The sequence below is a fragment of the Pipistrellus kuhlii genome, unplaced genomic scaffold (genome assembly GCF_014108245.1).
Source record: "Pipistrellus kuhlii isolate mPipKuh1 unplaced genomic scaffold, mPipKuh1.p scaffold_m20_p_3, whole genome shotgun sequence".
Classification (NCBI taxonomy): Eukaryota; Metazoa; Chordata; class Mammalia; order Chiroptera; family Vespertilionidae; genus Pipistrellus; species Pipistrellus kuhlii.
Window position 1 is genome coordinate 3,538,279 of NW_023425529.1, and position 24,373 is coordinate 3,562,651.

General features: G+C 49.3%; 2 protein-coding genes across 3 annotated transcripts in view; both read left to right on the forward strand.

Annotated features, from left to right (window-relative positions):
- FOXRED2 (FAD dependent oxidoreductase domain containing 2) overlaps positions 1-5,161 on the forward strand; it is a 32,339-nt gene extending 27,178 nt beyond the window's left edge. Inside the window, exon 9 of the transcript XR_006742745.1 lies at positions 5,149-5,161. The gene's annotated coding sequence lies outside the window, so the exon portion shown is untranslated. The remainder of the gene's footprint in view (positions 1-5,148) is intronic.
- Positions 5,162-11,168: 6,007 nt separating this feature from the next.
- On the forward strand, positions 11,169-23,910 carry TXN2 (thioredoxin 2). Of its 2 annotated transcripts, XM_036455567.1 has the most exons (5): positions 11,169-11,304; positions 12,064-12,326; positions 15,176-15,299; positions 23,041-23,161; positions 23,625-23,910. In XM_036455567.1, the coding sequence occupies exons 2-4, from the start codon at positions 12,064-12,066 to the stop codon at positions 23,152-23,154; spliced, it is 501 nt and encodes a 166-aa protein (XP_036311460.1). In that variant the 5' UTR covers positions 11,169-11,304; the 3' UTR covers positions 23,155-23,161; positions 23,625-23,910. The 2 variants fall into 2 exon arrangements, with proteins under 2 accessions (XP_036311460.1, XP_045443482.1); XM_045587526.1 differs by lacking the exons at positions 11,169-11,304; positions 23,625-23,910 and adding an exon at positions 11,407-11,428 and having other exon boundaries at positions 23,041-23,618.
- The last annotated feature ends 463 nt before the right edge of the window (positions 23,911-24,373 follow it).

Here is a 24,373-nt window from a genome sequence, read left to right on the forward strand (position 1 = left end):
GAGAGCAAGCAATCCTCAAACCTAGGAAAGTGTGTGGTTCCCATAGGAGGCACAGACATGTTGAAATGCTGATTCCACAAAAGGTACCCTCACACAGAGCACTAACCCACTGCATCAAACCCGACCTCCCATGGCCCAGGCAGGGTGGGATGGCCCAGACAGGAAGAGGAAAGCTCGAGTCGGGAGCATCGGCCCTCGCCAGGCTTCAGCCTCGAGATCTCAGCTCTCCGGCCAATCACATCATCATCCCCACAAACCAAATTAGATTCTTCCCAGAAAAGAAGCCAGAGGCTGCATCATTTCACTGCAGATGCTTATTTCTTAAGGATGCTAAAAATGCTGACTGGGGAGTGCTTTCTGTCAGTCTGCAGGCTTTAAGAAAGCATTAAATCAATCTGGCATCCCGGACGGGATGTAAATCTGCTACAAAGTGAAGTTGATGGACAAATATATGAGATGCTTTAGCCCAAGTATTTAATCCAAGTACATCAACACAACCAATCCATCAAACCTGAAATAAAAAACATAGCCTGCAACAGACATATTGGAGCAGGAGAGAAAGGACTAAGAGAATGCCTCACTCCTCTCGCAGTTCTGCGTAAGTCAGACTGCTGTGCCTGCTCTAGAGAAAGCCCCACGTTCACAGCAAACAGAGGTCTTCCCACAGTGTCTCACCTGCTTTTCCTTTCTCTTTGAGACATTGCTATCTCAGACCAGTTTCTCAAGCCATTATGAATTAATTAGATGTAGAAACGTCCTACCTACAGAAAAAAACACAGCAATATCTCAACATGCGCAGTGTGTTATAATCTGCCATTGTGGTTTAGAAACAAGCAACTGCAGAAACTATGTGAGGTGAGCCCCTTCACATCACCTCGGTCAGGTTTTAAGTAAGTCCGTCTGTCAGGAAAAGAAGAGGTGCCCAAAGCCTCTGCTGGAGGCACTGTGGTAGATACATAGCCAAAAACTCAATGAATGACTCTTATCAAAAGGTGAGATCTGTGCCCCTCCCCTGGAACTGGGGCGCCCTCCAGGACTGTTTGAACCAAAAACATGGTGGAAGTGGTGTCACGACAGTTTCTGGGCACGAGCCCTGAGAGACTGGCAGCTCCTACCATCTGTCTGGGAACCCAGCCACCATCCTGGGGGGTAGCCCCATGTGACGGTCAGTACCAACTGGAAGCCACGTCAGTATATCATCTTGGAGAGGGATCATCCAGCCTCACATGACCTCCCCACGTGGAGCAAAGAGGAGCTGTCACTGCCAAGCCCCACCCAAATTTCATAGTTATGAGCAAAATAGTGTCTAAGATATAGTCCCAAGTTATTAGACATATAAATAGCAAAATATGACCCATACTCAAGAGAAGAAGCAGTTAATGAAGACTGACATGGAGTTGACCCAGATGTTGATCATATCAGACTAATTTTAATTTTTTTAAATTTTATTTTAGAGGGAGAGAGGAATGGGGGAGCTGGAGAAAGAGAGAATCTTCATTTATTTATTTTTAATAGTTTCTATTCTCTCTAGTGAAATTACCTATCGATTTACTCATTCTGAGCATATTTTCCTTTATGTCTTTGAGCATATTTATAATATCTGCTTTAAAATCTTTGGCTCTGGCTGGCAGTTCACTTGGTTAAAGCATTCATCAATGGAAAGATTTCACAGCACAAGTCCAGGTGATTTTGACAGTCCATTGACAGGCTGGGGACAGTGAAACAAAGAAAGGGCTGTAGAAGAAGCAACAGGAGAGAGCCTAGGTGGTAGTCTGCTTAGGCTCCGTAAGAAAACGTTACGGGAAAGAAGTGAGCCAAGGTGGGGCTGCTTTTAACTCACTGGAAAGTAAAAAAAAAACAAAAAGAAAAAAGAAAAAAACACCTCTCTGTTCTCTTTTGTTACGGAGCGAGTCCCCAAGAGATGGACAACCGAAACCAATTTGATTAAGCTAGCAAGAATTTATTACAGATTCGAATCCGGGCTCAAACCTTGGCTGACGCAGTAGCAGTAGCCGGCAAACACCCAGGTGAGAGCCCCGATGGAGGGGCAGTCCCTCCTCTTATACCTCCTTTCCCCATTCCACTGCTGGTTTGTCACTCCCTGATTGGCCCCTCAGGACAAGGAACTGGCCGTCCTTGTCTGTTCCTAAATCCTAAAGACTAAATTCTAAAGACTGGGGACAGCCCGCAGGGTTGGTTCCCAGTCACACCCTGCTGGACATTGGAATGTGGCCCTATCTTGCCCATAATACAAAAGCAGAACTCAGAGGTTAATCTCTAAAGGTTATCTATAGTTTCTAGCAAGGTTAAAATTCAAACAGCAGTTTTTACCAAAATATGGTTGCCACTATATTTCATCTTTCTCTCTTTCTCCCTCCCCTCCCCTCCCCTCCCCTTCCCTCCCTTCCCCTCCCCTCCCCTCCCCTTCCCTCCCCTCTCCTCTCCTCTCCTCTCCTCTCTCCAGAGTGATTTACACCAGTGGTCGACAAACTCAAACTCATTAGTCCACAGAGCCAAATATCAACAGTACAACGATTGAAATTTCTTTTGAGAGCCAAATTTTTTCAACTTAAACTTCTTCAAACGCCACTTCTTCAAAATAGACTCGCCCAGGCCGTGGTATTTTGTGGAAGAGCCACACTCAAGAGGCCAAAGAGCTCGAGAGCCGTAGTTTGCCGACCACGGATTTAAACTATTTATTCTCTGGCTAGGGAGGAGAAATATAAACCATTTGTTCTCAAGTATCCTTGGTTAGGAAAGACAAGGTCTTGTGATTCACTAGCTGTCCGTAAGTTGTTTACATTGTTTGGCCTTGCTTAAATTATCCCGTCTCAGTTTTCCATTCCACTTGCCCAATTTTTCTAACTTCTTACTATCCTGCCTCACCGCCACATCCTTGCAGGGTCTGACCCAGGACCTGTGGTCAGAAGATCAGAATGTGAGCCTCCCCTGGACACTAACTAACTGTGTGCCCTTGGTAAGTCACATGACTTTTCTAAGACTGGATTTGCGTACCTGTAAGCAGTCGGAGGTAGGTACTGACAGCCCCACTTTACAGAGACGGAGGCTGAGCCTTAGCTGGGTTACATCAGAGTACATGTGAGTGGCAGGGCCAGGATTCAAATCCAGGTCCACGTGTGTTCCACGGATCTGACGCCAACACACCTGAGCCCTACCTTCCCTGCACAAGTGTGTGCTTTGCACATCCAGCAAAGCCTGTCATTAGACCTAGTGTTTACACTAACTGTACCTTTTCAAAGGTTTTCTACATGCCAACTCCTGTTTACAGGTTAAGGCTGCACCCTCTGGGCCAGCCTGCCTGGGTTTGAGTCACAGGCCTCCCATTTGCTTGATTCATGGTCTAGGGCTAGGCTCACGAGCCACATGCGGCTCTTTGGCCCCTTGAGTGTGGCTCTTCCACAAAATACCTCGGCCTGGGCGAGTCTATGTTGAAGAAGTGGCATTAGAAGAAGTCTAAGTTTAAAAAATTTGGCTCTCTTGCCAAAACTGGTTTGGCTCAGTGTATAGAGCGTCGGCCTGCAGACTGAAGGGTCAGGGGTTCAATTCCGGTCAAGGGCATGTACCTTAGTTGCGGGCACATCCCCAGTAGGGGGTGTGCAAGAAGCAGCTGATGGATGATTCTCTCTCATCGATGTTTCTAACTCTTTATCCCTCTCTCTTCCTCTCTATAAAAAAATCAATAAAATATATATATTTTTTAAATTTGGCTCTCAAAAGAAATTTCAATCATTGTACTGTTGATATTTGGTTCTGTTGACTAATGAGTTTGCCGACCACTGGGCTAGGCTGTTATTTATCTTTTCAGGACCTCAGTGTCTCTCATTGGTAAAATGTAACTAATAGCATCTTGCTTGCTGTGAGGAGAAACAGGAGAAGTGTTAGAACAGTTAGTTGGGAGGCATGTGGTACAGATCCCAGATGTGCTGTGCATTATTTCATTGTTATGAAAGTTCCTACCCTTTCTGCAGAGTAAGCATTGTTAGAGCCTCATACAGATGGGCCAGATGGGCGACAGTGCCAGAGGGTGACCGCCTTGCCGAGGGCACTCAGTGGGGGAGGGGCCATGGCCTGTTGAAGAAGCAGTTCCAATTCTGGGCCCAGGGCTCGTTATTTTTCTAACACACAGCTGCCTCCTGTTCCGGGATGGGGAGGCGGAGCTAACCAAAGGGTGAGGGATGAAAGAGGAAGGGTCCTTCAGGGCCGCCCTTCCCCAGCCCCTCACAGCTGCAGACTTGACCCTGCCCAGTGAAACCAGAAACACGTGAGGAGCCTCACCCCAGCAGCGAGCAGGATGTGGAATGAGCCTGCATGTGTCTGCTGAGGGCACCGGGCTCACAGTGGAGTGGACAGGTGTCGGTGACAGCATATGCCCCCCTACATCACAGCCATGGCACTCCACATCTACCATGGCACCAATTTATGAACTGAAGGTTATGTCCCCGTTCCAGTGCCAAGTCTTTATGTTCAGAAATGGGGGGGGGGGGGGGGGGGGGGGGAGACTGGTAATTGCTGGAAACAGGACAAAATGTGAATCACAACCAACTTCTTGAATTGCAACACATAGGCCATAGTTCCAACTGTTCTGCAACAGTGTTTACAAAAGAATTATTTTTGTGGAAAAGTCACACTCCAGGGACCAAAGAGCAGCATGTGGCTCGAGAGCCGCGGTTTGCCGACCACTGCTCTAGGACCAACAACTCTTGGAGGGGAACTATCACCTTAGACTGTGCGGCCCAGCACCTCTCTCTGAGTTTGTTTGTTCCTAAGGTGTGTCCCTCCAGCCATGAAATTTTCGGACACATGGTCAGGGAGAAGCACCCTATGCCTAGCGCTCAGCCCTGCAGTCCTGGGGGAGCCCATACCCCCCAGGATGTGCCCAGCTACCCTGGCCCACTGTGAGGCAGGCTGAAAGAACCACACTGCCACCGTGTGGGCGCCTCTGCTCACAACCACTGCTGCCAGCCTGCCGCCAGCTGCAATGTTTGAGCCCAGGTTGCTCTGATGGCCTAGATGGCTGGCTGGTCCCTGGGACTAAGTAGGGATTTGGGGTGGGGGGGTGGGGGGTGGGGGAGGCAGCAGTCTAGCGTTAGATCACACCTTTGCTAGGGAAAGTATAGCATCTTTAAGCTTCCAGCTCCCTGGGTGACCCTGGACAAGTTACCTAACCTCTATGTGCCTGGGTTTCTCCGTATGTAAGTTGGGGGCTGTAACAGTACCAACCTCATAGGGTTATAGGGTTAAATGAGTTAGTGCAAGTGGGGTGCTTAGAATGGTGTCAGTTGTTTGGTAACTTTTCAATCTATCAGTAGCTTTCAAACCCACGATCCACAGTAAGAAATAAATTCTAGGACCTATCTGGTCTGGCTCAGTGGATAGAGCATCGGCCTGTGGACTGAAGGGTCCCGGGTTCAATTCCGGTCGGGGGCACATTCCTGGGTTACAGGCTTGATCCCCAATGGAGGGCATGCAGGAGACAGCTGATCAATGATTCTCTCTCATCGTTGTTGTTTCTATCCCTCCTTTCCTCTTCCTTCCTCTCTATAATCAGTAAAAATACTTTTTTCAAAGTTAACTTGGCTTACTCAGAGAGCCTTCTTTAAAAAAAGAAATACAGCCAAGATCGGTTTGGCTCAATGGATAGAGCGTCGGCTTGGGGACTGAAGGGTCCCGGGTTCGATTCCGGTCAAGGGCATGTGCCTTGGTTGCGGGCATATCCCCAGTAGGGGATGTGCAAGAGGCAGCTGATCGATGACTCTCTCTCATCGATGTTTCTAACTCTCTATCTCTCTCCCTTCCTCTCTGTACAAAAATCAATAAAATATATTTAAAAAATAAAAAATAAAAAATAAAAAAAGAAATACATTCTATATCACAACCTAGGACATACAGATATATAGAAATAACACGAACAAAATAATACTTATAGCATGCAGCATACTCATTTTCAATTCTGTTTATCTTTTTATTTACTTACTCCCTTTTTCCCCCTTTTTTTTTAAATTAAGGTATATGTGTACATATCTTAACATTGCCCCCCCTTATTTATTTATTTTTTTTACTAGAGGCCAGTGCACAAAATTTATGCATGGGGTGGGGAAGATCCCTCAGCACAGCCTGCACCCTCTCCAATCCAGGACATCCCTCTCGCAATCCAGGGCTGCTGTCTCCTAAATACTCACCTGCCTGCCTGATGCCCCTAACTGCTCCCCTGCCTGCCTAATTGCCTCTAACTGCCTCTGCCTGCTTGCCTGATCACCCCTAACCACCTCTACCTGCTAGCATGATTGCCGCCAAATGGCCTCCCCTGCTGCTGGCCTGGTCACCCCAACCGTCCTCCCCTGCCAGCCTGGTCGCCCAACTGCCCTCTCCTGCTGGTCTGGTTGCTGCCAACTGCCCTCCCACGTCCCATTCACACCAGCCTTGTGAGGAGGCGCCTCATTTCCCATCCATGCCACAAGAGCTGCTGCTCGCAGGGGTGTGTGTGTGTGTGTGTGTGTGTGTGTGTGGAAGGACCCAAGAGATGCTCCAGCACCTCCTGCTGATTGGTCATTATGGTATCTCGGTGTGATAACCATTTGCATATTAGTCTTTTATTATTATAGATAGCAAAAGGTGGAAAGTTGTTGAGAAAGCACAGACTCCCACATGGGGAGGAGAAAGAGTCCCCCAATTCTGTTCATCTTTTTAAAACTGATCACAACCCACTGGTGACTCATATATCACAGGCTGAAAAACTGCAATAAATATCAGACAGGTAGCAGTAAAAGCTTTACCCTAGTGCAGGCTGCCAGTCCTGGCTTCCTTCCCTGCCCCTCACACCTGCACATTAACCTGCCTTTGATTTGGCAGACAAGCTTCCCTGTAGCTGAGGAGCCTTCTCTACATGCTTCTCTGGCTCTCTCTTTCCCTCTTCAGGACGGAAGGAGATTCATTCATTCTTCATCAGGCCCTCACAATGCACCAGGCCCTGTACCCAACCTTCTTGCAACCTCACAGCCCTGAGAAGAAGGTAGATGACAAGCCTGAGGCTAACAGAGATGAAGTGACTATGGAGTAAGAATAAATAGGCCCAGCTGGTGTGGCTGAGTTGTTGAGCATTGATTTATGAACTAAGAGCTCACTTATTCAATTCCTGGCCCAGGTTGATGATTCTTTCCCTCCCCTTCTAAAATCAATAAACACACACACACACACACACACACACACACACGTATATATATGTATTTTAAAGAATACATAGGACTGGTTTTCCTTTTAATTTGGACTGTGAATTAAGCAAGGGCATTGGCCTTCCAGAAAATGCTGTTGAAATGCTGAATAGGGTCAATTGGTGGCTCTGGAAGAGAAAGTGCTGGAGACACAGAAAAACAGAAATGAAAATGGACAAGGTGGAAGTGCCCTGCCAGATAGCATTGGGCATCAGCAGGAACAGCTGCACCAAGGGATGCTGACCTCAGGAGAGCCAGGGGTACTAGGGGTCCCCCTGTGGATCCCCACTCTTGGCTCCAATCCCAGGTGGGGACAGAGGATAAAGCATGAGTTCAGATAAGGTGGAGAAGGCCATGCTGCTCAGGCCCTCACCCAGTCTTCTGCCTGCGATGAACAAGGGGCTTTCTCAATAGAAGGCTGACATGGCTGCTGGTGGGCAGGGGATGTGCCCCTATCCCAAATATTCCCTCACCCCGTGCCAGAGGGAGGCCCCTGGGCAGCTGGGGCTGAGGCCCTGCCCACCAGGGCAGTGAAGGAGTGAACCTGCCAGTTGGACAGAGACAAATAATGTTGTGGCCAAAATGAATTGGAGGGAGAGGAAGCATGGCAATGACTTTAGAAGGCAACATGGAGCTATGATATGATGGGAAAGTTTGATGAGGATCCCTGCTGTCTGATGGACAAACCATCAGAGTTCCCTCTATGATGCACCAAGTCCTGCGGTAAGCAATGGAGAGACAGATGGGACCCAGAAGCTGACAATATAGTGAGGAGTGAGGGATACAGAAACAGTAAGAACAGCCGAGATCGGTTTGGCTCAGTGGATAGAGCGTCCGTCTGCGGACTGAAAGGTCCCAGGTTCGATTCCAGTCAAGGGCATGTACCTTGGTTGCGGGCACATCCCCAGTAGGGGGTGTGCAAGAGGCAGCTGATCGATGATTCTCTCTCATGGATATTTCTAACTCTCTCTATCCCTCTCTCTTCCTCTTTGTAAAAAAAAAAAAAAAAAAAAAAAAAAAAAAATATATATATATATATATATATATATATATATATATATATATACACACACACATTTAGAAAAAGAAAAAAAAGAAACAGTAAGAACAGAATACCGAGTGTGTTGACTGACAAAACAGGCTGGGCCCTTAACGTGTTAGTCTGGTATCTGGAAGCTTCTCTCAGGTGGAGGGAGAGTAGAGGGAAAAGTCTCCCCGTTATAGGGACCAGCAATACAAAGTGCAGATGATGCAGGATGATGCCTGGGGACCAAGGATCTGTGACCCATGGCGCATTCTTTTTTTTCTTTTTTCTTTTTCTTTTTTTTTTTTTTTAATATATTTTATTGATTTTTTACAGAAAGGAAGGGAGAGAGATAGAAAGCTTGAAACGTCGATGAGAGAGAAACATCGACCAGCTGCCTCTTGCACACCCCCTGCCAGGGATGTGCCCGCAACCAAGGTACATGCCCTTGACCGGAATCGAACCCGGGACCTTTCAGTCTGCAGACCGATGCTCTACCACTGAGCCAAACCGGTTTCAGCCTATGGCGCATTCTTGGCTTCCTGCAGGGAAGAATTCAAATGCCAGCATAGTTTAAAGTGACTGTTGTTTTGTTAGTGAAGCAGTGAGATGGAGAATGGGCTACTCCATCAATGGAGGAGCCCCCTTTATCGGAATTTGCTTCCTTTATTGAGATGCATTTAATCCGGGGTGTAAGGAATTTAATAAGGGACAGGAATATTCAAGATCTTCTGGGGAAAAGGGTGGAGATTTCTCTGGGGAGCTCAGTCAGCCATTCCATGCCCTTATATGGGCTTTTTCTTTCCAAGGATGATGGTGTGGTGTGTCATTTAGCAAGTAATGAGCATATACTGAGGTACCACCAGGTGAAATTAGGGGGTACCACCAGGTGAAATTAGTTGCCATGTTGGATCAAACTGGCCTTTGCTGGTTTTCAGCCACAAATTCGGTGCGAGGGTCATCTTCCTCCTTCCTCACAGCTCCTGTGGTTTTTACCGATAGCAGCTATTCCCCCACATACCCTGTCTCCCAGGGAGGGGAGAGACATTTGTAAAAACTCTGAAACTGCAATTCCCACTGGCTGGCGTGTAGGCTGAATGGAGGTATAAGATGGACGCTGCCCAGGTACCTGCTTCATGACCTTGGACAAGTCACGTAACCTCTCTGACTGTATTCCACTCCCTCTGATATACAAAGGTGCTCAGCTTAAGGAGCGTCTATTAAACATCCTCTGAGGGCGAGGCAGTGTATCAGGCTGGTGCTGGGCATATGGAGTCAGATGAAAGCTACAAATGCCTACTTTTAGGAAGCGTATGGTCTAGTGAAGAGACAGACACTGCAAAGTGCTCTGTGAGAGTTAGAAACAAAGCACTCGAGAGAAGGAAGGAATGAATGAGAGGTGTGAGTAGTCTAGATGTTCAATCAAGTGGAGAGAGAGAAAAACATTCCAAATTAAGCAGAGGTGAGGAGAAAAACATATTGATGTATTCACAGAACCGTAAGAGGCCATGAGTACAGGGTGCAGAGGAGACAAGCCTGGACTCCTACTGTCAGAAAGGGAGGGACAAATGTTCCTCTGCCCTCCAAGTTCTTTTAGCTGGTCTAATAATCAAATAGACACAGGACAGATTAGCAAGATAAAATAACCAGGTTTCATACATATGTCTGAGAAGCCCTCATACAGGAGCCAGAGATTCCCACATGCAGGAGAGGTTCAGAGATAGAAAGAGAACCGGGTACAGAAGACATTTTGAGCTAGGGATGAGGAAAGGTGCCTTGGGGGCTTCAAAGGATTATTGCAAAATGATAACAACAGACCTTTAGTAAACAGAAGTTTGCTGTCAGGTAGGTCAATGGGTGCCAATCTTTCGAACCTCACGGACCACCGCGGATATATATAGATGAATCAGAAAAAAAGATTGCTGCCCTGGAGTGTGGGCCCCCAGATTGAATGGTCCTGGGTTCGATTGCAGTCAAGGGCATGTACCTTGGTTGCAGGGCAAGTGCGGGAGGCAACTAATCAGTGTGTCTCTCTCACATCTGATGTTTCTATCTCTCCCTCACTTCCACTCTTTAAAAATCAATGGAAAAATATCCTCAGGTGAGGATTAACAAGTTATCGCTGATAATCTCTTATTATGGGCAAGGCCCCTAATTCAATTTCTTCCTGGTAGTTAAAGGGAGGCACAGAGGTTTCTCTTGAGCCTGAAGCTAAAACTGTCCTCATCTCCAAACAATCCACATTCCACAGAAGCACATTTAGGGTGGCAAGCTCTGAACTCCCAGTGTGCAGGGTTCAGGTTCAGTCACCACACTTTGCCTGGGGCCTCAAAGGCAGGCCCTCCGAGTATCCACAATGTCTGATGCCCGAGAAGCCCAGCCTTCCACGTCACACATCTGGAAGCTAAAGCCCCAGGGGCACCCGAACTCACAGAAAAGGGCCAAAAGCTGCCTCCTGACTCCCAATCCTATGCCTCTGAACTACAGCTTTCAGGAGCTGAGCTCCCTTATTTGGAAACATGGACGGAAAGGACCTTCCAGCACCTCTTAGGAGTCTGGGGAAGCCAATGAATGAGGCAGAAGGATGGGCAGTGGTGGCTGAGCTTAAAGCAGACTGAGCTTGCAAACTCCAGAATCACACCTCCCTTCCTCCCTCCCCTCCCAATAGTACCTCCCTCGCGTTCCCGCCTCCCTCCACCTCCTCTTCCGGATCCTCCTCCTGAGCCCGCCCGCCTCTTCCGGTCCCTCCCCCGAGAGCCACCGCCTTTCCGGACCCTCCCCTAGGGCCCGCCCTTCCTTTTCCGGTCTCTTCCCCACTCTCCAGAGCTCTTTCTTTCCGGTCCCTACAGGAGGCTCCGCCCCTTTAGCTTTCACTTTTCCCGCCATCCTCATTGGCCGAAAGCCGAGCCACACCCTCCAGCTGCGCTGAGTCCTGCCCCAGGTGGCCCGTCCCCGGAAGTGACGACAAAAGGCCCGCCTCTCAGGAAGTGACGGCAGAAGTGCCCTTGACAGGCGGGAGGGCCGGGCTGTGCATCTCGCCGCTGCAGGGAGGTAAGGAGCCCATGTGGGTGGCCGGGGGTGGTGTCACGGCCGGGCACGCTGCGGGCGCGCTCCCGCGGGGTCCGGAAGGAGGCCAGGACGGGAGGACTTGCCTTCGGAGGAGCCCGAGTTCCTGGTGGGGTCGGATTTCCCCAGTTCCCTCCACACATGCGTTCCTTCTTTTTTAGTTACTCCCCCACACTCCTGTTTCTGTACCTTTTCGTTCCTCCATGAGTTGTGGTTCCTCTTACCTGGTTTGTTTACAACCTCCCTTTCCCCTTATTTTCCCACTAAAACACTTACTAAAAGGAATTGGTAGCGTAAGGAATTTGCAGGCGGCCTAGGGCTCCAGTGTTGACTCTTATGTAAGAATGGTTGGGTTACTTTGGGCGTGCCACAACTGAGCCTGGGCTTCCTTATCCCTAAATACCGGCAATCCTGTATGTAAAAACTTTCTTAAAAGTTGATCTGGGAGGACATATAGTGTATCTAAGGCACTTGGCTCTTAGCAGTATTGTTTTCCCCCCTCCCATTCATCTGTTGTAAAAACAGCAATGTCCTGATTTCTTTCTGGTTGTCAACCCAATTATCCTCTCCCGGTTTGCAATTCCTTCTTCCCTTTGATTCTCATTCTTCACTCGCCTCCACTCCAGAAAACTTATATAATTCCTGGCATTTTGCTTCCAGCCCTGAATCTTGAGCCCCCCAGTCCTCCCAAATACCTTTCGCTGGTTCTCTTGCCACAACTCTTCCTGCCTTTTCCCCTCACAGATGGCTCAGCGACTTCTCCTGAGGAGGTTCCTGGCCTCCGCCATCTCCAGGAAACCCCCTCAAAGTCGGTGGGCACCCCTCATCTCCAGGGCTCTGCAGACCCCACAACACAGACCTGGTGACCTGGCAATAACACCCAGCCAAGCCCGGCCGTTACACACCACCAGAGTCTGTTCAACAACCTTTAACATCCAGGACGGACCCGACTTTCAAGACCGAGTTGTCAACAGTGAGACCCCAGTGGTTGTGGATTTTCATGCACAGTGAGTCCTGGGGTCCAGGAGAAGACTGGGGTGTTTAGATAATTTTGAGTGTCAGCTGTGTCTCAGTACCATGTTTGATGCTTCTGCTACAAATACTGGGAAGACCCAGTCCCTGCTCTCAGAGATTGCATGTAGTCTGCTAGGGGACAGACGAGTAAACAGTCTTTTATTTTATTTTTATTATTTTATTTTATTGATTTCCGAGAGGAAGGGAGAGAGAGGGATGGAAACATCATTGATGAGAATCATGGATTGGCTGTCTCCTGCACACCCCCTAGTGGGGATTGAGCCCATGACCCAGGCACGTGCCTTTGACCGGACCAAACCAGGCAAACCCGGGACCCTCCAGTCCACAGACCAACACTATCCACTAAGCCAAACCGCCCAGGGCCAGTAAACAGTCATGAGAGCTCACTATGATTAGTGCTAGGAACCACTTGTGTTCTGTATTCACTGCCCAGATGGCTCAGCCATGTTCAGCTTGGACCAAAGCAGGAAGAATAACTAGAGCATCATCTGGCTTTTGGTGTATACCAGGTCCTTCCTGGGCCTGCAGCTAAGTTTATTTTTTAACATTTTACCACCCAAACTGGGAAGGGATAGCTAAAAGTTTTCAGTACCGCCACCTAGTGCCCAGCATGCGGGGAATGGGCAGGAGTTTCTTTTCAGTGCCGTATAAGTTTGTTTTCAGTATGTTTTATTTTATTTTTAAATATATTTTATTGATTTTTTACAGAGAGGCAGGTTAGAGAGTTAGAAAGATCAATGAGAAACATCTATCAGCTGCCTCCTGCACACCCACTAACTGGGGATGTGCCCGCAACCAAGGTACATGCCCTTGACCGGAATCGAACCTGAGACCCTCTACTGAGCCAAACCGGTTTCGGCTTCTGTATGTTTTAGTGCCTATGGCCTTCACTTCTAGACTTTTGGGGCCTGGCTACAAAAAAAACAAAAAACTGGACGGTGAGTTCTAGAAGGAGCCAGTGTAACTGGAGTTACAAGTTGGGAGGCTTTCTGCACAAATCTCTGAGATTCTTTCACTTTTTTTCCTGTTTTCTCTGACTCACCATGTCACCCGGGGAAGGCCATTTGATACCCTTATACTTCCCTTTCTTCACTTGTAACAGGAGACAAGGTCGTGCAGACTAGGTTTTTAGGTGTTGAAATCTCTGAATGGAAAGGGTTTTAAAGCCTGAAAATAAAATAGGAGTGAACAGCCAGGGATTCGTGGACGGCAAAGCTATTCTGCCCTCCTGGTATAGGGAGCACTCCAGAGAGGACTTCCAAAATGAATGATAGTCTGGCTGGTATGCCTCTGTGGTTAGAGTGTTGGCCCTTGCACCAGAGGGTCTCAGGTTTGATTCCCAATCAAGGTGACATACCTGGGTTGCAGGTTTGCCACCCCCCCCTCCCCCCGCACCGATTTGGGCACATGCAGGAGGCAACAGATCTCTCCCACCCTCTTTCCCTTCCACTCTAAAAATCAGTGTGAAATGAATGGTAAGTGGGGTGACACTTCATTTTTTTTCTTTTTTTAAAATATATTTTATTGATTTTTTACAGAGAGGAAATGAGAGGGCTAAAGGGCTAAAGACATAGATGAGAGAAAAACAGACCAGCTGCCTCCTGCACACCCCCCACCAGGATGTGCCCGCAACCAATGTACATGCCCTTGACCGGAATCAAACCTGGGACCCTTCAGTCCACAGACCAGTGCTTTATCCACTGAGCCAAACTGGTTTCAGCCTCTTCATTTTCTTATTGGCAAGGAAGCAGGGTGTGAGTTTGTTCATTCAGTCTCAGTGCCAGGCACTGTCCTTAGTGCCACATACCCAGGGATGACAGCCTGTTCTTGAAAGCTCGCCACCTGGAAGCACGGTGTTCAGTGCAGCCATAGCTGCTCACACGGGGCCTGGGGATCACAGTGTGGCCTGAGGCTAGAGAAGACACTTGGAACACAACCTTGCATTGCAGACTCCGCTGTGCTTCTTACCAGCTGTGACCTCGCATGAGTTTCTTAATTTGCATGGGCCTCCGTGTCTCAGTTTTCTTTCCCTTTGCAGGGTGGAGGGTTCTGTAGGGAAAGCTGAGAAGGTCCTGGCACAGTGACTGACATGTTGTAGTTACCGCCCAGCCATTGGTTCCCCTCCTTTTAGTTCTGAGTCAATGAAGCCTTCAGTGTAATCCTACAGCTTACAAGGCATGTTCACCCGTGTTGCCTTCGCTGATTTCTCAAAGCAGCCCTGAGAGTGGTCTCTTTTTCAAATGAGGAAACCGGGCCCCAAAACGACCAGCTGGCTGGTGAGGAGCCTCTCTCTGAACCCAAACCTTTTAACCTCAAATCCTGTGTTTTTCCATATGACAATACATTTCTTTTTTCTTTTTTAATATATTTTATTGATTTTTTACAGAGAGGGATAGAGAGTTAGAAACATCGATGAGAGAGAATCATCGATCAGCTGCCTCTTGCACACCCCCTACTGGGGATGTGCCCGCAACCAAGGTACATGCCCTTGACTGGAATCAAACCCGGGACCTTTCAGACCGCAGGCCGACACTCTATCCACTGAGCCAAACCGGTTTCGGCGACAATACATTTCTTTTCGCTCTGTTGAAGTAAGTGAAAAAACCTTTATAAGAGTCTTAGGATGAGGCCCAGTTACAGAGTCTCTTGGCATTGCCATTTGGCATAGCAGCATGACAGGTTAATATTCAAACACTATAAACAGAGGTATAAAGGCAAAAGGTCCCTCGGAAGGATGAGGGTCAAGGGCATGTTTTGGGGAGCCCATTGATCACTTGGTGAGTGCTTTTGTGACAGGGTGCTTCCTTTCTCCCCTTCCCAGGTGGTGTGGTCCCTGCAAGATCCTGGGGCCACGGTTAGAGAAGGTGGTGGCCAAGCAGCATGGGAAGGTGGTGATGGCCAAGGTGGATATTGACGACCACACAGACCTCGCCATAGAGTATGAGGTATGGATGGGCAGGGGATTGCCGCAGGGCAGTTGGTTTGGGGGGTGCTTGGGGCTAGGAGATAGCTGTTGCCGGAGTTGGATGTCTTGGAGACCAACCAGGGGAGGTGTCTTGGTTTTCCTAGAGCTGTCAGCAATTCACAGCACTTTGCAAATGTGACTCCATTGAATCTCTGAGCCACGTGTCTCTTACCACCTGTAAAAAGCAGAATGCACGACCAGGCGGTCCTCTGCATTTCGGGACATTGATGCATTCCTTTGAAGTTAGGGTTAGCAAACTTTCTCTAAGGGACCAGATGGTACATATTTGGGGACTCGTAGGGCAAATACTCAACTGTCATTGTAGCACCGAAGGGGCCAAAGACAGTATATAAACAAATAGGCGTGGTTATGTGTAAATAAAACTTTGTTTAAAAGAACAGGAAGTGCTCTGAGTTTGCCTATGGGCAATAGTCTCTGATCTCTATCTTAGATGATAAATGCTATTGAGAAAAATAAATCAGGGAGAGGGGGTGAGAGTGCTGAGGCTGGGAGGGTTTCCTTTTTTAAAAGGTGGGCTAGGGAAGGTCTCAGTGAGAAGTCCTTATCTAAGGCCTGGAGGGAGTAGGGGGTGAACCTTGCAGCTGTTGAAAAGCAGTCTGGACCGAACAGACATCAAATGCAAAGGCCCTGAGGTCAGGTTCTCACCGAATAGCAGGGCCTGTGTGCCTGCAGCAGAGCTTGCTTAAAATACCAAACGGATCACTCTTTCTCTGGAAACACCTGGATCTGGCTGGAATGATTCAGCTCCTGTCCCTCCTTCAGATAACAAGTGACTGAAAGAGGGTGCCTCCTTCTCAGAATTTGGAAGTTCTGGCAAAGATGCGCATCCTCCAGCCTGTCCTGTAGCTGGGAGTGCGGTGGAGGGTGGGGCCCGTTGAGCTGGGACTGAGGAATCACCTGAGGAAAATCAGCCTGCCCTGGCCAGAGGCAAAGGAAACCTATGCTGGGCAGGCTAAGCCATTAGTGACTGCTGCAGGTGTTATTAACAGACCATCTGTTACCTGGGAGAGAGGAGCCCTCAGCTCTCTTCTTGAGGGAAAGATTTCTATCAAGAGACAAAGTGTAGCTGAAACCGGTTTGGCTCACTGGATAGAGCGTTGGTCTGCAGACTGAAAGTTCCCTTGTTTGATTCCGGTCAAGGGCATATACCTTGGTTGCAGGCACATCCCCAGTAGGGGTTGTGCAGGAGGCAGCTGATCGATGTTTCTCTTTCATCGATGTTTCTAACTCTATCCCTCTCTCTTCCTCTCTGTAAAAAAATCAATAAAATTTATTTAAAAAAAAAAAAAAAGAGAGAGAGAGAGAGAGAGAAAGTGTAGAAAAGTAAGCAAGAGTTTACTGACCACAACACAAGCACATTAAGGACATGGAAAGAGGGACCACTGCTCTTTTGATTGCTTGTCTCATGGGTCCCATAGAGGTCAGGGGTCATGTGCCTGAGGCAGAGGGGAATGGCACAGGGGTGCTCCCTGGAGGGAGAGTGCCCCGGGACCTTCCTTTTCACCGGTTTTAAAGTCTGAGTGTTTAGGGGAGTTCTTAGGGGCAGGTCAATAGAATGTTTACCAGCTTTATGCTGATTACCAAAAGTGAGATTTCTTTTCTTAATTTTTCTGTCCTTGGGTGTAGTTGGCAAATGGCACTTAATCGGATTTCTGTTATCTGTATCCCTGTGTAGGGTAATTTAAGCTATTTACTCTCTGGTTGGGAAGAAGTGAAAACCTTATACTCTTTATATATATTTATATATATATATATATATATATATATATATATATATATATATACATATATATATACACACACACACACACACACACACACATACATACATATATATATATATATATTGTATATATATATATATACTTATTTCAGAGAGGGAGAGGGGGGGAGAGGGAGAAACATCAGTGATGAGAGAGAATCATTGATCAGCTGCTTCCTCCACACCCCACACTGGGGATCAAGCCTGCAACCCGGGCCTATGCCCTGACCAGGAATCAAACTGAAACCTCCTGGCTCATAGATTAATGCTTAACAACCGACCTACACTAGTCAGGCAAAAGCATTTACTCTCAAGTGTCCTTGGTTTAGGGAAAATAGGATTTACAAGGTGGATGTAAGTCCTGCCTTAATTTCCATATTCTGCTTGTCCCGGAATTTTCCTAGCTTTTTACTTAGAACACCATGGCACTGGGGCAGCTGCTTACAAGAGCTTGGGGGGGTGGGGGTGGGGGGTGAGTTATTGTAGTTTTCAAAAGCTCTCCCACTGATCACTCAGTCAAAGGAGCATTGCCTGACCTTTTAGCTGCCCCTTGCTTTCCCTTGTTGTCTATCAGTCCCCCGGAAGCCCACGGCAGCTGAGAGAGAGGCTGTGACCTTCTGGTGTGAGCTTAGGGCTGGAGCTCCTGGGCATCCCCGGGGTGATGGGCAGGCTTAACGTCTTACGCTCCCTCTGGCACTGCCAGACACCACAGCTTCAGCCTCCGCCAGTGGAACCTCAGCAGACACACCCTGTGCCAGGAACGTGGTGACAAGTGCAGATGAGAAGAAGAGTACCCCAGTCCAGTTCCCAGGCCACCCCACCTGCATTCCAGGGGCCTTGTGATGTAGGGCTGGGCACCGAGGTCCTGTGTTAAGCCTAGAAAGGGGTGTGTGTTGGGGGAAACAGGACTCTTATAAGATCTCTCTCCTCTCACTGTCCAGATAGTATGTGTGGGTCCCGCAGAAAGACCCCAAGGCTGCTGGGCCCAGCCACCTGAGCCCATCCTCTTTGTTTTGCCACGCCCTGGGCAGCTGTCACTGCAGGCTTAGGAAGCTTCAACAGGGACGCTTCCTGACCCTCCGAAGCCCTTCCTTCCTTCACACCTGCTCCTTTGGCAGAGAGCCTGAGGAAGACGTGTCAGCTAAGAAATCCGTAGTACCTCCGGGGATAGCTTCCTCCAAGGCCTGAGTGCTCTTCCAAATGTTGGATAACGTGTTGGAGGAACTGCTTACAATTATATGCATGGAATTAGGCGCCTGTTCCCGAGCCCGCCTAACAGCCCCCATGCCCAGCACACCCTCACGGGCCTCTTTCCTCACACAAATACCCTTCCCTCACATCGCATTTTTTTTTAATGTTTTTATTGATTTTTAGAGAGAGGGGAAGGGAGAGGGATAGAAACATCAATGAAAGAAACACCATAGCCCTAACTGGTTTGGCTCAGTGGATAGAGCGTCGGCCTGCGGACTGAAGAGTCCCAGATTCCATTCCGGTCAAGGGCATGTACTTTGGTTGAGGGCACATCCCCAGTAGGAGGTGTGCAGGAGGCAGCTGATCGATGTTTTCTCTCCTATCCTTGTTTCTAACTCTCTATCTCTCTCCGTTCCTCTCTTTAAAAAATAAAGATATTTTAAAAAGAAAGAGAGAAAGAGAAACATGGGTGTACTGCACACCCCCTACTGGGGATCGAGCCCCAACTTGGGCTTGTGCCCTGACCGGGAACTGAGCCAGCGACCTCTTGGTTCTTGGGTTGACGCTCATCTACTGAGCCACACCAGCCGGGCTCACATCCCACTTTTTATGTACAGTCAACTGCCCACCCTAGAATTTCACTGTCTTCCAAAGAAGATGGAGAGAAAAGTCACGCAGGGCCTTGGGTTTTGGTGTTCTGTGGCAGCCCCCTCGCCCAGACTCTGCCGCCCTGGCATGGGGCAGGAAGCGCTCTTGCTCTCCCAGCTCCTGGTTCCCGCAGAATGCTGGGTATCCCAGATCTCCCAGCTACGGGGAAGTTGTGGATCCAGGTGTGGATCTTTGAGCCTTTATGTTTTCCTCTGGGTTCTGCTTCTGACCTCATCCTTGGCATTTTACCCTTTTATTTTCCAATCTGACAGAGTGCCCTTCAAAAAGCATTAGAAAAATTACAGCCAAGTAACTCTGAGGGGGAAAGTCACCTGTAATCTTACCATCCAAACAGCCACTGCCAACTTTTAGGGTCCCTTTTGGGTTTTTTTGTTAGTTTTCTTTTCCATGTTCCACATAACTTCATAGACAGTTCATAGCTGGAATGTACTGTATAGTTCATTCATTACCATATCCCCTGTTTTGAACGTCTTCTAAATCAGTGCTTCTCAAACATGAATATGACCTGGATGTTGAAAAGCAGACTGATTCAGTAGATCCAGGTAGGGCCCAAGATTCTGCATCTTTAATAAGCTTCCCGGTGATGCCACTGGGAATCTGGTACCAGGTATCAAGGAGCAAAATTCCTGGCTGATGTGGCCACAGTTCAATTCCTTGAGGGGGGTGGGGGGGAGCATGCAGGAGGCAGCCGATCAATGGTTCTCTCATTCTCTCTCACATTGATGTTTCTGTCTCTCCTCTTCCTCTCCCTTCCTCTCTGAAATCAATAAAAATATACAATATTTTAGGGGAAAAAAGCCCTGGGCTGGCCATGGGCCATGATACTCTTGCAAAGGCCTTTCTCACCTGTCAACCTGTCAGTGAGAGAGTTCCCTCCTGGTGGTTTGGAAAAAATTTCAATGACACGTGTCCACAATTACAGGATCATACAGAACAGTCTCCCCACCCTAAAATCCCCTGTGCTCCCCTTGTCTTCCTTCCTCCCCATGAACCCCTGGCAACCGCTGACCTTTCTACGGTCTCCATGGTGTGGCCTTTTCCACAAGGTCATGGAGTTGGATTTGATTTTTTCAATAGTAGTTTTCCCGGAATCCTCCTGCATTTAAAAGCTTTTACGAAGCACTTGGCGTTTCTCGTTTGAAACCTGGCTTCCTCTTAGCACTTCTCTGCTTGTGCTTCCTAGCCTGTGGGGACGTGGTGTTTACCTCCAATTTCTCGTTCTTGGGCCAAGATACCGGGTAATTTGATCACTGCTTCATGGCTCTATTCCTTGTCACTCAATCTGTGTGCCTCAGTCGTCTTGAAAATGACCCCACCTTGAGGCAAGAATTTATGAGATAGCACACACAAGTGCCTACTATGTGGCAGCCAGAGTGTCAGTGATCTCTCCCTTTGCGTTAGTTCTACAGTTAGCTAGGAGGAGGTCGCCAGTCCCTTACAAAACCTAGCACTGTGGCCCTAAATGGTTTGGTTCAGTGAATAGAGCATCGGCCTGCAGACTGAAGGGTCCCGGGTTTGATTCCGGTCAAGGGCATGTACCTTGGTTGCGGGCACATAACCCAGTGGGGAGTGTGCAGGAGGCAGCTGATCGATGTTTCTCTTTCATCGATGTTTCTGGCTCTATCCCTTTTCTTTCCTCTCTGTGAAAAAAATCAACAAAATATTTTTAAAAATTTAAAAAACCTACCACTGTGCCAGTCCCTTGGTAAATCCTTAATAGTTGGAAGAAACTGGGGGAGACGGCTTGGCAGGGCCCTAAGCTCCAGGAGGATGTGCCCAGGACCTGTGCACTTCCCTAAGGCCGTGTTTATAGGCACCAGCTCCTCCTGAACTCAGATCAGCTGAGCCATATCCTCCTTGGGGGTGAGGGGAGCCCAGTCACAGCCCCGGTACCCCTGCAGTGTTCGGAAAACACAGGCTCTGGCATGCCCGTGGCTCTTGGTGTGCATACATGTGTAAGCTTAAACTTCAAAGAACACCCTTGATCAGCAATGACAGACCTTGGTTATCATACAAATACAGTCATGACATGCATGCTGTACACCCAACAGCTGCACGATCTGTATGTGCGAGCACACGTGTGATTGCACTGTGCTATCATGACAGGACTTATCTGGAGTTCTTGAGGAAAACAAGTCCACTTCAGTCCTGCTTAGAGGACACGTAAAAACAATTCAGTCACTTCACATGCAATGACATACAGCTTTTGTTTCTGTTAAGAAACAGAGGACAAAGCCATGGCCAGCGAGAAAGAAATATTGATAATTAAAAAAAGGAGAGAGGACAGGGTGGGATCCAGCAAGGCCAAGTTAAAGTTGGTGTTTGAAAAGTTGCCGGAGTTGAGGACGCTCCCTTCACAGACCACTAGAGGGTGCAAAAGAACAAAGCACCAGCCCCGTAATCTTACCATCCCACCATGTGCCTGGATGGCTCCTGGTGCCTCCGGGAGCAAGCTTTCTGGGCCCTGCCCACGTCTGGAGACAGGGCGCAGGCCACGTGCTGGACTCTTACACTTCATGCCATCACCCAGGCCAGAGTTAAGAGTGACAAGTACCGGAAACAGTGACGTGCGTGGTCTGCCCACACATGCCACCCACATCATCCCCAGGCTGGTCCTAAAGGACCCTGGAGACACTAACAAAAGTCAGGGACTGTGCCATCTTCCCTGCTGCATTTGTCCCCAAAGGCCACTGGGAGAGGGTTCAGGGCCTGCCCCATGAAGTCTGAGTGGCCTGTGGTTCTTTGTAACTGACATGCGTACCGCTGAACATTGCAAATCCTAAGGCTGGCTCCTAAGGGTGACTCATGGGCAGGACAGCACCCGGGATAAGTGAAGACCTGGTATGTTTGTCTAAATCACTGCTGCAGTTAGCCTTGTGTAAGATAAGTCAGTGTTTATCTTGTGTTTATATATTTTTTTCCAAGTGGCCACCAGTGGCAGGCAGAGAAGAGAGCCCAGGGAATAGAAAATGCTCAATGTTATTGTCAGCAAATCATGTTACAGAGCTCCACGGGCCTTATTTACATACCATGTCATCCATGCAGGTCCCCTGAGGGAGCTTGAGAGGACGCTTCACAGGCCAAGAATGCTGCCTCCGACCCCCGAAATAAATAAACGCCACACCATATATCGCTGAGCCCTCTTCCCACACTGTCCAGCACCAGTTGGGGACTTTCTGGATCCTTTTAACCATCTTGGCGTTGAGCTAAAGTGGTTCTCCTGGGGCCCTGGGTTAGGCTTTCCTGACCTGCCCCTAGGCAGCCACCATGCTGAGTGCCCACTGTGTACCAGGCACCGTGCCAGGTTCTAACACTGCTGGCAGCCCTGCCAGGTGCGGGGCGCTGTGCTGAGAATCTGCATGCATTACTTCATTCAGCCCCCACAGCCTGGAATATGAGTCCTATTAATACCTCCGGTTTGCTGATAACACCGATACATAAGAGTGACAAAGTGGCTTGCCCAGAGTGGCCCATGATGGGCTCAGCGGGCTTCAGAGCTCTGTATGTCAACCACTGAGCTCTGTATGTGAACCTTTAGTCCCTAACCCACCCCGACAACTAGATACCACCACCCCTGTTAGTTCCTAAGCCACACTGACAACTAGATACCACCACCCCTGTCTGATGGAAGAGGACCCTGAGCTCCGGAGGAGTGTGACCCGGCCATACCCTCAGCCAGTGAGCCGAGAAGCCAGATTCAGACTCCATCTGCTGGTCTCCCCTCTCCCAGGCTGCCCCCGGGAGAGTTCCCTTAGCCCGTCAGCTCTGCCCCGCCCCAGCCGGGCCTGCAGCTGCAAGGGTTATTTTAATCTGTCATTCCAGCCAAACCACTGGGCCAGTGAGTCAGGCATGCGGTCGGGGGAGGAAGGGTACTTCTGGGAGCCCACATCGGAAAAGTTCCTCCGGGGGGACCTTCAGCCCTGCAGTTCCCTGCACCAAGGGAAGGGGCCGGCTCAGGGCTTTGGGCAGTCACTGCCCTGCACGAGCCACCAGCCTTCCCCACAGAGGCCTGGGGATGGCGACTGGAGAGTTTATGTCACCTCTGAATGACTCTGCTTCCCTTGTCCCCTCTGTCTAGGTGTCAGCTGTGCCCACCGTGCTGGCCATCAAGAACGGGGACGTGGTGGACAAGTTTGTGGGCATCAAGGATGAGGATCAGCTGGAGGCTTTCATGAAGAAGCTGATTGCCTGACAAGCAGGAAAGAACCGTGACGCTCTTGCCCGCCGGGGCCCCGGGAGGACCCTGATAGAACTCAGTCCTGTGCAGGCCCTCCCTGCCCCCTCCCTTCTGCCTGGCCCTGAGGGCCCCTGTTCGGAGGCCAGGCCTCCAAGCATGGATCTTCCAGTGCTTCCAGCCCGGCTGACTGCCAGGGCGGCCGCCAGGGGCATGGTGCTGCTGCTGACCTGGGGACAGCGGTCGCCCACACTCTCAGTGTCTGCTCCCTCTAGGGCTGTCATGGCTCTCCCAAGGTGCTTGGAGAGAGAGCCTGGACCAGCTTGCCATGTTCCTGTCCCCAGTAACAGCTTGTCCTCATCTCCCGGCCCTTCTGGTCCTAACCCCAATGCCTGGCCCATCTGCCTCCTGCATTTTTCTTTCCTGCTGTTTTGTAAAAAGAAACCCAAACAAGTGAGAGTAATATATAATTCTCTCATTTTTTGTAGGTCTGTAATAAAGAACTTTATGTGATCCTTCTACCTCCTGCTGTGAAGAACAGACCCTGGGCCCCACACTAAATGACTCTGTAGCCACCACCACTCCCCCCCCAACCCCCACCCCGGGCCACCTCCCTGCTTTCCTGCCAGGCACAAGGGCAGTGAACACACTGGGCTCGGGGAGTCTGCAGACTCAGACTCCACCCTCCCTCACCACCAGCCGGCCCTTTGGCTCTCTGAGCAGGAGGCTCTGCTGTGAACAAACGAGACCAATAAAATGGAGGTTTGCACTGTCGCCGGCTTCCACCTGTGGCTCTGGGAGCGCTTGAGACCCCTTCCCAGGCCGGGCTGCTCTCCCCATCTCTGACTTCCCACCACCCACTTGCCCTTGATCAGCCCTCTCCCTACTAGCACTGGTCAGTGATGGCCACTTTCTAGGGGCACCTTCACACACAAGACAACAGGGTGGTCATTGGCCCCATTACACAGATGAGCACACTGAGGCTCATGGTCCACAGATCCAGACACATGGTTATCTCTGAAGCCTGGGCTGTTACACAGATCCTCTGGGTCTATCCAGTTGGCCGGGGGGCAGGAGGTCCCTTGGTCCTCTGGGGCGTCCTTCGCTACTGATGGGCACATGGCCCCTGAGGGAGCCCGCCGGCTGTCCATCCTGCAGGAACCTCTCAACCTTGGGGCTGGGCTCCGCTTGTTCCTAGATCCCGGAGGGCCAGGCAGACCAGACTGCCAGCCGAGGG